This window comes from Gallinula chloropus (genome assembly GCF_964237585.1).
Source record: "Gallinula chloropus genome assembly, chromosome: 3".
NCBI lineage: Eukaryota > Metazoa > Chordata > Aves > Gruiformes > Rallidae > Gallinula > Gallinula chloropus.
This window is the reverse complement of record NC_140087.1, coordinates 30,627,237-30,641,442: the sequence shown is the minus strand read 5'-3', so window position 1 is coordinate 30,641,442 and position 14,206 is coordinate 30,627,237. Positions and strand designations below refer to the sequence as shown.

Below are 14,206 nucleotides of genomic sequence, written 5' to 3'. Positions count from 1 at the left end.
ATTAACCCTTTGAGATATGCGGCAAAGTAAACTTTACTGAAGAATTGTGCTCTAAGACCCCAGGAAAATACCAATGCTATAACCTTAGCCCAACTTTAAAAATGTATTCAGCATAAAAACACCAGAGTCTTACATCTAGCCATTTGTCCACCATACAGTCCATATCTGTTTTTACCGCAGTGGAGTCGCAGTTATGCACTCTTTTCAATTCTGCTAACAGTTGTTTTCCTTTATTGGTGAAAGTATCCAGGTCTTTTTGTTTCTCGCTCAGATCATTCTTGGCTGCTTCATGCTGTGGACATAAATATTTGCTTGTTCAATGATGCCTTGATGAAAGAAAAGAAAATCCAGTTCTCCAGGAACCTGTTCCTGGCACTATGGTGTCTGTTGTGCACTTGAGAATTCAAACTCAGCAAAGTATCTACTACTACCATTTAATATTTAGCTATGTCACAAAATACAGAGCAATTGAAATGGTTATCTCATAAGCATAACCACTTCGTTCTTACAAATAAAGCAGACAAGTGGGAATAAGTCTGAATTTCCCCCACTTGGTACCCAGCTATCTTCAGGACTTAAGGCAACTTAAAAAAAATACTCTTTTTATTGTTGAGACTCTAATTTAAAAATTAAAACCCGTCACTGACTAACTACTGTCTAAAATCAGTTCTGGAGTTGCAACATGTGGAAGAAAAGGTGCTGCAAACAAAATTTAGAATTTTAAAACCCGTCATTCTTAGAGACTCTGGAAAACAAAAGTACGAATGTGTTCAGAACGGCATTAGACAAAATCTGTCTAAGTCTACAATTCTCAGCATAGGGAAACTTTTAAAACCTCTCACGGAAGAGGTGACAACACACTCATGAAAGATCCCAGCAAGCATCTCTCACTTCTTTCTTTAACAAGTATTACAGATCAACATTAGAGACAAACTACCAATCTGGAGGCAGTATGGCCATGTGGCCAGGCCTGCTTCATTACAGCTGGAGTTGTGCAAAACCTTCATTGCACTCCAACTTCTTCAGGTCCACATGTGGCCACTGTTGTAGCAGGGAACCATCCGCAGCCTCAATGATCACATTAAAGTGGGGAATCATATGGAAGTTACGTGCATTTCTTTGTTGGACTGGCAATCTCTGTTCTGGCTTTCAGTTCTAGTTAATTTCTAGGTGTTAAAATTACAAATAGCAACAATCAAATACATATTAATGGGTCTCACCAAAATGCTTAAAGAGCTATATTCTTTCATCATCTGAATCAATACAAGTTAAACCATGAACATCAGGGTGAGAAGACTTGACAGTAAATGCAAGGAACATTTCACACAGCTCAAGGGCACCATTCAGACAGAAACATCCATCTAAATCAAAGATAATTTACATCCTTCAAATGAAAATAGTTGCAATTACCTTTGATAAAGTTCGCCTGACATCTTCATGATCCTTCCAGATAGATTTGATCACAGCAGCACTGTCAGCACTGTCTATGACTTTCATTACTGTTGACTTCAAGCTCTGATATTCCTTCATCAGTTCGATAAGAATGCAGGACTGCTCCTTTCTGCAATGTGAAAAGGTTGTGTTAAACAACATTTGCTGTCATGTTTCTGAAGGACACAGAATGTGACACAGCAATTCACTGTGGTCAAATCAGCATACAGTGCTAAACTTTTGAGGCAGCCAAGGAAATATTAATATTTATTGCAATGAAGAGACCGTATATGAATCGCCATCTCATATGTATCAGATACTGAAGCAACTGACTTGAGCAAAAGAAAGGCTGAAACTGTAATTCAAGCTTCTCACTTCTTAAATTTAACATCCTTCAACTGGAAACCACATTATAATGATGTTGGCACTCACATCTCATTTTTTTAAGTTGTTTCTTTTACATGCAGTATCTTTTGGGATTAAAAGAAGTAAAGACTACATCTTGTCCTGGTTCTGGCTAGGACAGTTAATTTTCTTTCTAGAGGTTGGTGGAATGCTGTGTTTGGGACTTAGGATGAAAGCAGTGCTTATAACACACTGATGATTTAGTTGTTGCAGTCAAGGACTTTTCAGTTGTCCATATTGCTCTGCTAATGAGAAGGCGGGGGGCACTCAGGAAGCTGTGAGGGGACACAGCTGGGACAGGTGACCCAAGCTGGCCAAAGAGGGTATTCCAGCCACTTAAGCCATGCTCAACAGAAAGGGGGGCTGGTGGGGAGAGGAGCGGACAGCTCCAGGACACACAGTTTTTTTGGGACACTTCATCTCCAGGGCAGCTCTAAGCTGTACAGCCTGAGTTACATGGTTTGGTGAGAAACTGCATTGTGTATCACCAGTTTCATACATTGTTGCTATAGAAGTCCTATTGTCATTATTTCTCTCTCCGCTGTCCTAGTAAACTATCCTTATCCCAATCCATGAAGTTTGCCTTTGCTTTTTTCCTTTTTTCCTTTCCCTCCACCTCCCCAAGAGTGAGTGGCTGCCTGGTGCTCAGCTCCCAGCTAGGGCCAGAACCACGACACAGCTATTCAAGAAAAGTCGGACTATTTTGTCCTCTTATTTTCAGATGCTTGCTGTTGGGTCTAATAATTATATTCAATTTACCTGTCATTCTACTGAGAACAGAATAACCTGCCACCAACAACAGGCCGATTAATTTTTTTCCACCCCTATTTCTTTTTCTACTGCCTATTTATGCTCAGGCAAGGGATAGAAGAAAAAAACCCCAACTATTCAATCCATTCTTGGTGTTTATACTGAAGAGAGAGAAAGAAGATTAATATTCTGGATGTGTTTAGTTGTAAAACAGTGTTTGTCAATGAAAGGAATTTGGGAAACATGACATTGGTAAGAAAGAGTAATAATCATTTTAAGGAGCTGGCACTTCTCTGAATATTCTCCAGAGAAGAGCTCTCCAAAATAATCAGGTTCAGGAGGGTCAAAAATTCTGTCTGTATGAGAGAGAGAACAGTTCAAAATAATTTAAAATAAGAAATTAATTTATACAGAAATTAGCATTATTTTTATGTTAGAAAGGAATAATGAGGTACATCTTTCAGCTTTAGGTATCAAGATGGCAACAACTAAGCCAGTATGTGAAAACTGGTCAACTTATTTACCCTCAGTAATGCACCTATGAGGCAGACACAGCTTTAACATTTTCTTCACTACCAGGCTGGCACTGTCAAGCTTCTGGCCTATGTATGTGGAAATTAGTTTGTTTACTTTTATCATACTAGGTAAGAGACAAGAAAAATGGGTTATAGCAACATGCAACATGAAATACATATTAACAGCAGTGCTGAAGAAAAAGGAGTGATGGACTTTTTTAAACAAATGTATCTCTTTAAAATGCACCAGAAAACCTGACTGAATTCAGCTGGAGGAAAACACCAGAAATGCAATTCATGTAGCAGTGTGTATGTTCATTAAGAAAATAATACACAGATATAGTTAACGGGCAGTATATCTACATGTATTGGTATGGTGTCAATTAAAAGAACAGAATAACAGTAGACTATATAAATCAAAGGAAAAAAATTTTTCAGTCCAAATGAGTTCTGTTTTTTTAAAAAAATCATCATTCCAGTACACAATCCCAGCAGTCACATGGCTATTACCTAATTGCATATACTCATTGAAGTCAACTTTAAAATTAATCCAGCCTTAAAACTGTTTTGCTTCTGCACTTCAACAAAAATTAGGTGCATGGAGAATGGTGCATGATTCTAGCACATAATTTTACCATGAAAATTTTAAAAATTATTAAAAGTCTTCTTTAATGGTGATGAAGAAGCAGTTAAGACAAAGTTAAGATGAAACTTTCTTTAGTTCTTTTATCAAATTTAATAACTGATATACAAAACTGTCATATATAACTGATTATACACTAATGATTGTCATGAGCCTGGTCCCTTGGGCAGAAAGAAATATTTAAATCTAAGAATGATTTAGGACCACTGAATATAGGGTTGTCAGAAACACACACCCAATAGAGAAGGAAAATACATGCTAGAAGCATAGTATGTGCTATTTGGAGTGACAGTGAAATCTCAATGAAGATTTCTTATCTTTCAAGAGAGTAAACATTAACATGCAACTAAAAGCCCAGTATATCTTTAAGAACTGTCCCGAGGACTTATCTGTGGCTTTATTAACAGTATAATTACAACTGACATATATCCTGGTTTATACTGGTTTTTATCTTCTACCCAATATTTAACACAGAAGCCCTGATTTTCATTTAGATTAATATGGCAAGAAGGTATTAAAATTAAATAACTGGGTTTCTTTTCCTCATTAAAAGAATCCTCTCCTTTCTCTCCTTAAGTCTAAGATCTAGATGATCTTGGAGGTCTTTTCCAACCTTAATGATTCTATGATTCGATGATCTACTTACTTTTCATGTATGACTTTCTTTGTGTCCTCCCACAATGATTCTAAGCGATTTGTCTCTTTGTCAATCTCAGGAGCAAATGTAACATCTTTTTGAGCTATTTGTTTTCCTTTGTCCATAAGCCACTGGAGTTCATGCTGGTGAGAATTCAATTCTTCATCTAACTGGTTAAAGATCCTCAATCTGCAAGTTAAAAGGCAAGTTTCAAGTTTACTTTTCTTTATTTTTTTCATGAGAAAAGAGGAGAAAGGAAGAGTGAAACAGTTGCTGACAGAGTTACTGTACATCAATTTCCTTTTTAAAAACATTTTCTACAATATTTTTTGAGAAAAGGAAGAGTTATCTGGATTTGTTCCTGCTACAACTTGACTCAGAATGTGATTTTTTTTCTGATAAGTAAACAGCTATAAGATTATATAGATATACTTTCACCTCCCACAGTGACTTGGAAATAAATATTTTAATTAATACTTTATTACAGTAAGTGTTTTAAATTTCTTCAGCACATGTACAGGCTTTAGCTTTGTAAGCATAGAGATAGTTATCTTATTTGGGGTTTCTAATAGCTATTTGGAACTTGGATTCATACAGACAAAATAAATTTCTGAGAAAGATTTTCTTGACTGTTCATTCAATATAAATGATTAGCAGGTCTTGCTAAGTGTCCTTTTCATTTTCTTCCTCCATCCAAACAGCTCGCTCACTTACAAAGTTTTATTAAATAGATATATGTGTATATATGTGGGGTAAGAAGTAAAGTACCCAGGCAGAAAACTCATGAACGCCTGCAATGTATCATAAAACATCTAGGGAGTGTAGGCAAATGAAGGCTAATCTCAACCATTAATACTGTTTTTACCTTTGCTGGAGGGCTTGTAGCGTTGCCTCCTTCAGGCCCTCCTTGTCAGCCTTTTCCTCGGTATCTTCAATACTCTTCAGTAGCTGTTCTTTACGTTCCATAAAAGATCTCCACAATGCTCCAAGGGCTTCTGCCTCGCTCTGTTTGGTTCCCAGCAGGTTTTGAACTGCCTCCAGTTCCAAGCACAGATTATCCACCACAGCCCTGCAGGAAGTCCTCTGCTCAGAAATGCTGTGCTTTAGGTGATACTGGGCCTTAGTAAGGGAACCGTCCAAACCGATGGCAACAGATTCCAGCTTGTTAAGATCTCGAATAACTTCATTGAGTTCCTTCTCCAGTAATTCAGATTTAGCTTTATCCATATTTCCTGTTTTCTCCACTGTCTGTCTCAGCTGGTGGAGCACTCCTGACGCAGCACTATGAAGCTCCAGGAATACCCGCAGCTGATCCAGAGCCTCTTTTCTTTGGGAAATTATTTGACTTGCCTCCTGGAAGATCTGAAAGCAATCTTCAGTCTTTCCCTGCAATGTCTGTTGGTCCTCTGGGCAGCAGAAAGAACACAATTTATCTACGTGTTCCTTCAGACTTTGTAACTGCTTATTCTTACTTTCGACTTCCATTGAGTGGTTCTATGAGACAGAAAAAAATAAGGGCTGGGTTTCTTCTTCCAATCAAAAGCTCAGAAAACATTTTATTACTAAACTTATAAGAAAAACAAGTAGTACTGAGGGGTTTTCAGTGAGAACAGTTCAGCGCTACCATTTGGCTTTAAACGCATCAGATAACAGAAAGCTGTATGAAACTGCAACAGCGCATCAGTTTTCAAACAAATAAATGACCTCATGCCAGCTTTAGATTAATATTTAGCTGAATGCACTGTACAATTTCTCTGTCTTTAATATTTACATCCAAAAGTTTACCTTATTATGAGATGCAGCTAGTTGTTGATCAGCTGTGTTTATCTCTGAAGTGGCTTGTATCTCAGCAAGAAACTGCTTAATCCAGTCTGAAAACCTGAGCAGGAGCTCATCAAACTGCCCATGCTCAGCAACAAGAGATTGAAGGAAGTTGATCCTATAGGATGTCAGATGTAAATATGAAAGCACTTGATGTAAATTAATCACTTCCCATAATCAAAAGCACAGCTGACTGGACAGCATTAACAACACCCGGTGGAAGGAAGAAAATGTATCTTAATGTTACAAATATGAAGACTGCCATGTGGATTTCTTAACCAGGGAATAATACGCTTGAAAGCACCAGTTTGGCTCTTTGCTATTTCCACTGTTTTATTCATATCAACTGTTAGAAGTATCCCAAACAATCAAAGTATGTCCTTCGACTTTTCTTCATAGGGGTAGTCTCAGTAAAGAGAATGATTTTGATGACTGCTAAACTGTAACTTTCAGACACAGCAATTTTGTTTGCCCTATATACAACACTGCATGGAAGGTCAGGGTCTCGTGACTTTAGGCAGGGAGCAAGTACCTGTACACTCAACTTCCACTGAAGTAAGTGAGGGTCCAGTCTGCTCAGAGGAACACAATTCAAATGAGGAATGTGCCCAGAGGAGTGCACAGCACCTAGCAGAACTCCGCTTCTAAACCTTCATATTAAAAAGGGTCCTAGACATTTCCCTTAGAAATTTCTCCACATAATTTTCAACATGAAGTGCTATTTAGAAGATCATTATATTGTAAAACAATCATCATATTGGTAAAGAGCATAGAAGATGATGTCATTAACCAGGGTCTGTTATTTAAGCTTCTTTATAAATAGTAGAAGATATATGTTCATCACCAAAACATCTGAAATCTGTGATAACATACAGTTTCAAAAAAGGAGGCAGTGGTCCAGAGCCTATCTTGAGCCAGCAGCCTAACAATCATGCGTTTATATATCTATGGCAAATGAAAACTTGAAAGTGCATTTGAAAAGACAATAGTCTGGCTCTGTACCAGATAAAGAGTAGAACTGAAAAAATGAAGAGTGGGTATTACAAATTTAAGAAGTAATTTAGGAAGTTACTTGGGAAATTGTAACTGAGGAAATGCAACATTATCCTCATTTTCTGCCCCACACTTCTTCAAACAGAACTTTTTAATCAAAAAAAAAATTAGGGAAAGATTTTACCAAAAGGACTGCATGTGAAATCTGTGGGCTTTCCCATTCCAGGGAGCTCAGGGTTCAATATGGACATTAAACCTGTGTTTTCCTAATGCTAGTACTGTAAAAAACTATTTCAGGATTGGGATTCCTCATCTGGACATTGGTTAATCTCACTTAACATTTAAACATGTTCTGAAGCACAAACCTTTTATTAACAATTTGTGGTAAAGCTTTCCACCTCTCATCCAGCTCTTCAAATTTTTCTTTTATTGTTTTCACACACTGTTCAGAAGCTGTTGGGAATAGGGACTCATTTAAGTGTAACAGGCTCACATAAACTGAAGCATGTGATGCAATATCTGCTTGCAAATCCTGGAAAAAAAAGGGAATGTAGAGCTTTCAGATTAAATATGGCATTATAATATACAGAGTAAGAATATAATGACAGAAATATCTAGGGATTTCCAGTACACCCCTCTGAGACATATAAATGAATACAGTCAAGTCCTTGGAGGAGCTGAGGTCTGTTAGGTACTTAACACCTCTTGGACAGCTAAATCTGCAGCTGTAATTAGGTAGGGATTCCTCAAAGCAGTTTTTATAAAAAAATGACAAAATCTTTGAAGGGAAGGCATACTTTAGAATAGGATCAGTGTCTCATGTTTACTAAAAGAAAATCAGAAATCAGAATTTCATTGTGAATTCAAAACCTTTGAGTATTTTGTCATCTAGGCAACTTACCTCGTATGTGAAAAAAGGAAACAAACATTGTCTAAAAAAGGCATTTGTCTAGAGAAAAGATCCTCTGGCAAGCAGACCAGTGTCCTTCTTTGACAGACAATAGGATATACCAGGGCATTAATTTTCTTGCGATGGCATATTATATTTGAAAATCATACTCTTCTTTTCTTTTTCTTGTCTCATAAATAACAACAGTAATAATGTGGTACTCCCCTAGGATATTTTCAAAGCCCATAATCAAGTGACTTGTCAAGCTACGACTGAGCAAGTCCATCCTTTAGAAGGCACAGAAACAAACCAGGAAACATAGGGGGACAATTTTCAGTTGAAACATACCTGCAGTGACTGCAGTTCACCTTCCAATTTAACTCTGTCAGCAGAAACATACTGCTCCAAAGGCTTGGCTGTAGTTTCACACCCCTCCAACCAGGTCAGGAAGGCAGATAGCTCCTTCTCCTGCCTAACAAAAATCACAACGTAAAGTTACTAACTCAAGTCACCCCCTTGGTCTCACATACTGACTGCAGGAAGGTCTCTGTGTCCATCATAAGAGACACGAGAGTCTACTCACTTCTGCCACTGAGCCAGAAGAGTCTCTACAAAGGTCTGTCTCTCCTTCACAGTGTCTAGTGCCTTTTCATATTTCTGCTGTAATGCTGCAACCTCCTGAGCAGCTTTTTCTTTACTGGCCACCTTTCGGGCACAGGCTGAGAGAGAAGCCAGCGTGTTGCTCAGTTTTTCCACAGTATGACAAAGGTCCTAGTGAACAGGTAAAAGAAACAGAAGTCATATATGTAAACAACAGAGCTATGGTAATGATGGTGGGAAGAATTATGTACCTCTACTTAAAGACTGAAGGAATGCTACATCCATCAGATCATGAAGCCACTGCATAGCTCACATTTTACTCGGATCTGTCTTAGATATGATTCCCATACATCTCAACCAACAAACTTGTGGTGGGGAAAGACTTTCTTAGGAACAGTATTGAAAAGAAAGCAGTCAGCAACCTAAGGGTTAGATCTTCTGAACAGGCATGCGACAGCATTATTATGTAGGACAAAGCTCCAACTTGCCTAACATCTAAGATTTGCTCTGACTTGCTCATATACAGTAAATAAAAAAAATAACCCTAACTCAAACACCTGAGGACTGCCAGACTTGCAGCGCACATCATAGGACATGGCAGAGCTGTGAGCTTCTTCCAGCATTAGCTAAATATCTTTTTCATTAAAAAAAATGACATCTGATATCAACTAGTCTTCCAATGTTGACATTTCTAGAGACCTAGGAAACTTGTTTGAATTAGAATGATTGAAACGTATTACAATAACTTGGAAAAGTAGAGAATGGAATAGATGTAAGACCACCAAAGTTCCAACTCACAGGTGTGCAACAATAGCAGCAGTAGTAATGACTATGCTTACAATTATGAAATAAATCATATATAGGAGGAAATGTGAGCTCTACAGCAACAAACTGCTGGTATGTAAACTTAATAAAACTAATTTCACACTAAGGCATTGAATCATCTTGACCCTATTGGAAGAACAAGAGTTTACCATAGCATACTCAACATATTCATAGTACTTAAAAGCCAGTAACAGTAGTGATTACATGTGCTGTCTGAATAAATTCTCCACTTGCAAAATATTTTTCCTCAATAAGTGTCAAGGGTTTATTTGAAGCAGACATACCAGGTCTTCCTTGCATATAGCCTTTGCAAGCAGTTACTGTTAGAGTTCAGAAGATATTATATGCGCGTTACTGAAAGAAAAAATACGACTAAAAGTTTCAAAAGCATCTCCCTAGAAAGGAAGAAAATGATTATGGTGGGAAGAACATTCACATACTTATAAACGCAGACAAAAGTGTTACAGCAAGATTTGGGACTTTTCATAATGTGAATACCAGTTCAGTGTTTGTTTTCCCACTGTAAGGGACTGAACCAAATATCTAAATACCCCAACAGGCTGCCTTTGCCTCCTCCTGCCCCCAGCCCTGAGCTGCAAGGCTTCAGGCAGCCCTGGTCTGTAAGTTATTGGCATTTCTGTGAGGAGGTCAATGTGGCACTGCTTCCCTGGACTCATGGGCAGGAATCACTGACCACATTCTCACCGTGCAATCCTGAAGGGCTGCGTATGTTGCTGCTGCTGAAGAGCATGTTGTGAGAGGCTCAGCTATCTTAGCTTCAAATTCAGACACTGCCTGTTGCACCTATGAAGAACAAGCAAACCAGAGACTCTAAAACCATCAGGAAATACATAAATGATGCTTTCAACAACATATTTAAAATATTTAGCGCTAAGAGAATTATATATTCTAAGCTTTTGTAGTTAAAAGATGCTTTGAAGTTAAAAGATGCTAACTGTGCTCAGCTTCTTGTGGATGTGGCAATAATAATATTTTCATTATCTTCCCTGTGACCTACTAACCACTCAAGAATGACTTTAAAGTGTTGATAAGAAGTGTGGCTGTAGCTAATTAGTGCACTATCCAGGAGAATCACTTAGGTTTCCTAAAAGACATCATCATCATTTTTTGAGTGTGCATATTCTAGTGTCTTCCTGAACCTGTCTCTTAAATAATTCAAAGCACAAATTTAAGTATAGGAGTCTTGCAATTGCCTTACAAATTTATTCATATATTCTAGTCTATCCTAATACACATTTTATATTCAATTTTGGAAAAATAAAGACTAATTCTATAAATTGCTACCAATGATCCATTAGATTTTACATTATCTACCTGTTTAAGACTTTCTTCATATTTCTGCTGGGCTGAAGCATTCCCTGTGATTATTCCTTCCAGTCTCTGTGCGTGATCTCTTAGCTCTTCCCAATACCTTTTGACTTGAGTCAGTTTGGCTTTAATACGTGCATATTCTCCAGAGGTAACAAACTGTGAAAAAGACTTGGCTTCCTCTTCTAATTCTGCTATTCCAGTTATTTTACCATCTATTTCTTTATTAATAACCTAAAATGTAAAGTAATATTAAATAAAGAAGCACAATAGTTATTTAGTTCTAAGAATAATATTTTCTACTTCCTTCTACCTGAGCCATTAATATCCTAAATTGAAAAACTAAGAAAGAGGAGGATTCACTGACCGTTTGAAATAACTCCTTATAAAAGTCTTTAATGTGCCCTGAAAATTCCTTTGTCTTCCTGAAATTAGGACTGGAAAAGGCTTAAAAGAACAGCCTGCCTAAAAGTAATGCCTGTGAAGAGGAATTATAATTGCCTGAGGTGCATATTTTCACAAGCAGACATGACGGTTGGTGTTTTAGCATCTCTTGCTTCACAGCAAATAATACACAATTCTCTTAAAGATTCCAAATAAATGCAAGATGAAAAAAAGTAAGCATATAAATGAAAACAATATTGTTATGGAGCTGAATCCTGACAGTTGATTACTTGTGCTTAATACATTTTCAAAATTTACAAAATAAAAGGTGCTATGATTTGAAAACCAATAGAGATAGCTTTAGTTTTCTAATTTAAAATTCTATGGTATAATAAAGAATAAATTAAATTAGAAGATGAGGCAGGGTGAGCGTGTCCTCAGGTAGAGGATTAAATAAAGAACTGTGCAACTGTTTAAATAGGAAACCATGAAACAGGAGTGATAATGGTCTTTTGTACTTTTTGGCTGTCTTCTAAGTCAATTATTAAATACATAAAGACAAACTCGCACTAGCTTTACATTTCATCAGCTGTGTGGCAGCAACTGTCTCATTGTTTTGCACTTTTTTTTGCAAAATAGAGACAAACCTGAAAGCTACGACATCCAAGACAGAAATATATGGTGTTTCACATTCAGTGCTTATTTATTCAATAAGCACCTCTGAACTTGGAAATAAGATTTTTTTTCCCCAACTAAATACTTTTGATTTCTGCTAAATGGAGTATGCCCATGGAGCTCTTCTTAAAAGTACTGAAAAACACTCACTCATAGGCAATTGAAAGAGCCACAAGCCCAATGTGACATTGAAATAGGGCATAGCATTCTTGGGTATAGAACATTAAGATATGAATGTATGTGACATCAATCAAAAACTTTCCTGAAAATGTGATCTCAAAAGCATAGAAAGTGTCCACTTTGTGCTGTAAATGTAATAAAAATATGGCACCTTGCTTGCCATTATAAAGCTCAAGAGCAGCTTACTGCCACATTCAGAGTCCAGAATTAGCAGGGTGACAGCACAGAAAAAAAATGTGGTGCTGTAAGCATTTATAGTATCCGTTTATGCGATATATTCTGAATTAATTCGCATTATAAAATAACTTTTTTGCATGAAAATATGGTGCTGAGAAAAAATACCACATTTGTGGCTCTAAAGCTGAAATTATCTAACAATGCAGCAGATACAAATGAGGCAGCGCTTTTTTACTCCCACGCTATTCTGTTAAATTCAGTCAGTTACATAAAAGAAGGTGGATAATTGAGGCCTTCAAAACTCTCACTGAGTCTGCCACCAATGGTAACTACTTGTGATAACTGTCATTTTGTCCGCCAGGAGTCTCCGAGAAATGCGTAGGTGAAAATCTGGCTCTGCTGAAGTCATCAGCGTTTTGCAATCATTGTCACCAAAAGTAGATGATTACCACTATGTACGATAATCACATTCGACTGAACCTGGTTTCTTTATCTGGTCAGCAAGAGATATCAGAGAATCACCATTTTTTGGCTGTGTATTTGCGTCATATCGCAATGTTTCTTACCAAAACGGTGTACTAGAAATTATGAACTAAGTATACTGATCAGCTCTGTGACACAGACTAACTCATCAGGAAACTCACAACAAAACATAACAAATCCTTCAAAATCATGCAGAAAGCAACACTGCTGAAGACCTCCAGCTATGTCCATGTGTCGGAGGTTCAATGACTCACTTTATGCCTCACAGCTCATAAAGCTCTTTCGTTCACCTCAGTTACAGTGATGGACCCCAGGCTTTATCTGGAGGATCTTCTCTGCTTTCTGTCTCTTCACTCTGACATTTACAAAAATTACCTGCTGACCATTATTCTGTCATGATGTTTAAATGAAGAAAGCATATGTTGCCATTTTCAAAACCTTACAATGCAGTGTAAAAATTAGCATTTATCTGCATATAGAGCAAGAAACAGTGTTTCTGGGATGTTGACTTGAACCAACTAGTTTAGACAGACAAGAGCTGCTGTCACATTGTAATGACATATTAATATAATTTGATTCAATAACTTTCTGTCTTAAAAATCTGAATCACATCCAGTAGCTCCTGAAAAGTACAGCTACATGACAGTGTAATCTGGCAGAATAAATGTAGATATATTATTTCACAAGGAAACTGGTTTTGAGTTGTGGTGGCAATGAAGCAAGAATGCAAGCACTATTTTATTCTTCAATGATGAAATCAAGAGATTTTATTTATTTGGTGCATGTCAAGTTGTGATCAAACTAAGAACAGGAAAATTCATTGATAAACTGTTTCTATCACTTGAAATGAATGTTTTACGGGATCCTTTGGGAATACTTAGGGTGAATCTGGTCCATGACTCCAAGCAGCTGCCCACTTTCTGAAGAGCAAGGATGTCAGAAAACAAAGAAACTGGCAGTGTGCACTGCATATTGAAAAACTCTGTCCCCTTAGAAACACGCAGTTTCTGAGAAGGTATATCTCATTTGTGAGAGGAAGGATATGAAATCAGCCCTTGAAATGCAATGCTTAGAGACAATATGCACCTCAGCAATAAGAAACTAAAACACTACTTATCTACAGGAACGTACACAGAATTTAAGACAGTGTAAATTAATAGCAATAAATGCTAGGTAGGTTTGCAAGCTACAAAGAGCAATAGTTCCTTTATTATTTCAGCATAAAAGATACATAAATCAAGTTATAACTTTAGCTTGCAAGATTAAAATCAAGTTCTATATGCACTAGCTGATGTATGTTTTTAAATAAAAAGAACTTTATACACCTTGTATTTATGCAGCTATTTTGTACACCAGTTGAGATTACTCAGAAAATAAGAAGAGTATAAATTTCAACCATTCACAAAAGGGCTCCATATAAGTAAAGTAAACACAAACGGGGAAGGCAGCCTGTATGAATTTTCTTTTAG

General features: G+C 37.1%; 1 protein-coding gene across 5 annotated transcripts in view; it reads right to left on the bottom strand.

The window, feature by feature from the left end:
* SYNE1 (spectrin repeat containing nuclear envelope protein 1) overlaps nt 1-14,206 on the bottom strand; it is a gene marked incomplete at its 5' end in the record, with an annotated part of 299,290 nt that overhangs the window by 170,388 nt on the left and 114,696 nt on the right. For all 5 annotated transcript variants that reach the window (XM_084262132.1, XM_084262133.1, XM_084262136.1 and 2 more), the window contains 10 exons: nt 134-292; nt 1,411-1,561; nt 4,391-4,570; nt 5,247-5,875; nt 6,167-6,320; nt 7,561-7,727; nt 8,433-8,556; nt 8,668-8,855; nt 10,215-10,313; nt 10,845-11,072. In XM_084262132.1, coding sequence (XP_084118258.1) covers nt 134-292; nt 1,411-1,561; nt 4,391-4,570; nt 5,247-5,875; nt 6,167-6,320; nt 7,561-7,727; nt 8,433-8,556; nt 8,668-8,855; nt 10,215-10,313; nt 10,845-11,072 — 2,079 coding nt within the window. The remainder of the gene's footprint in view (nt 1-133; nt 293-1,410; nt 1,562-4,390; nt 4,571-5,246; nt 5,876-6,166; nt 6,321-7,560; nt 7,728-8,432; nt 8,557-8,667; nt 8,856-10,214; nt 10,314-10,844; nt 11,073-14,206) is intronic.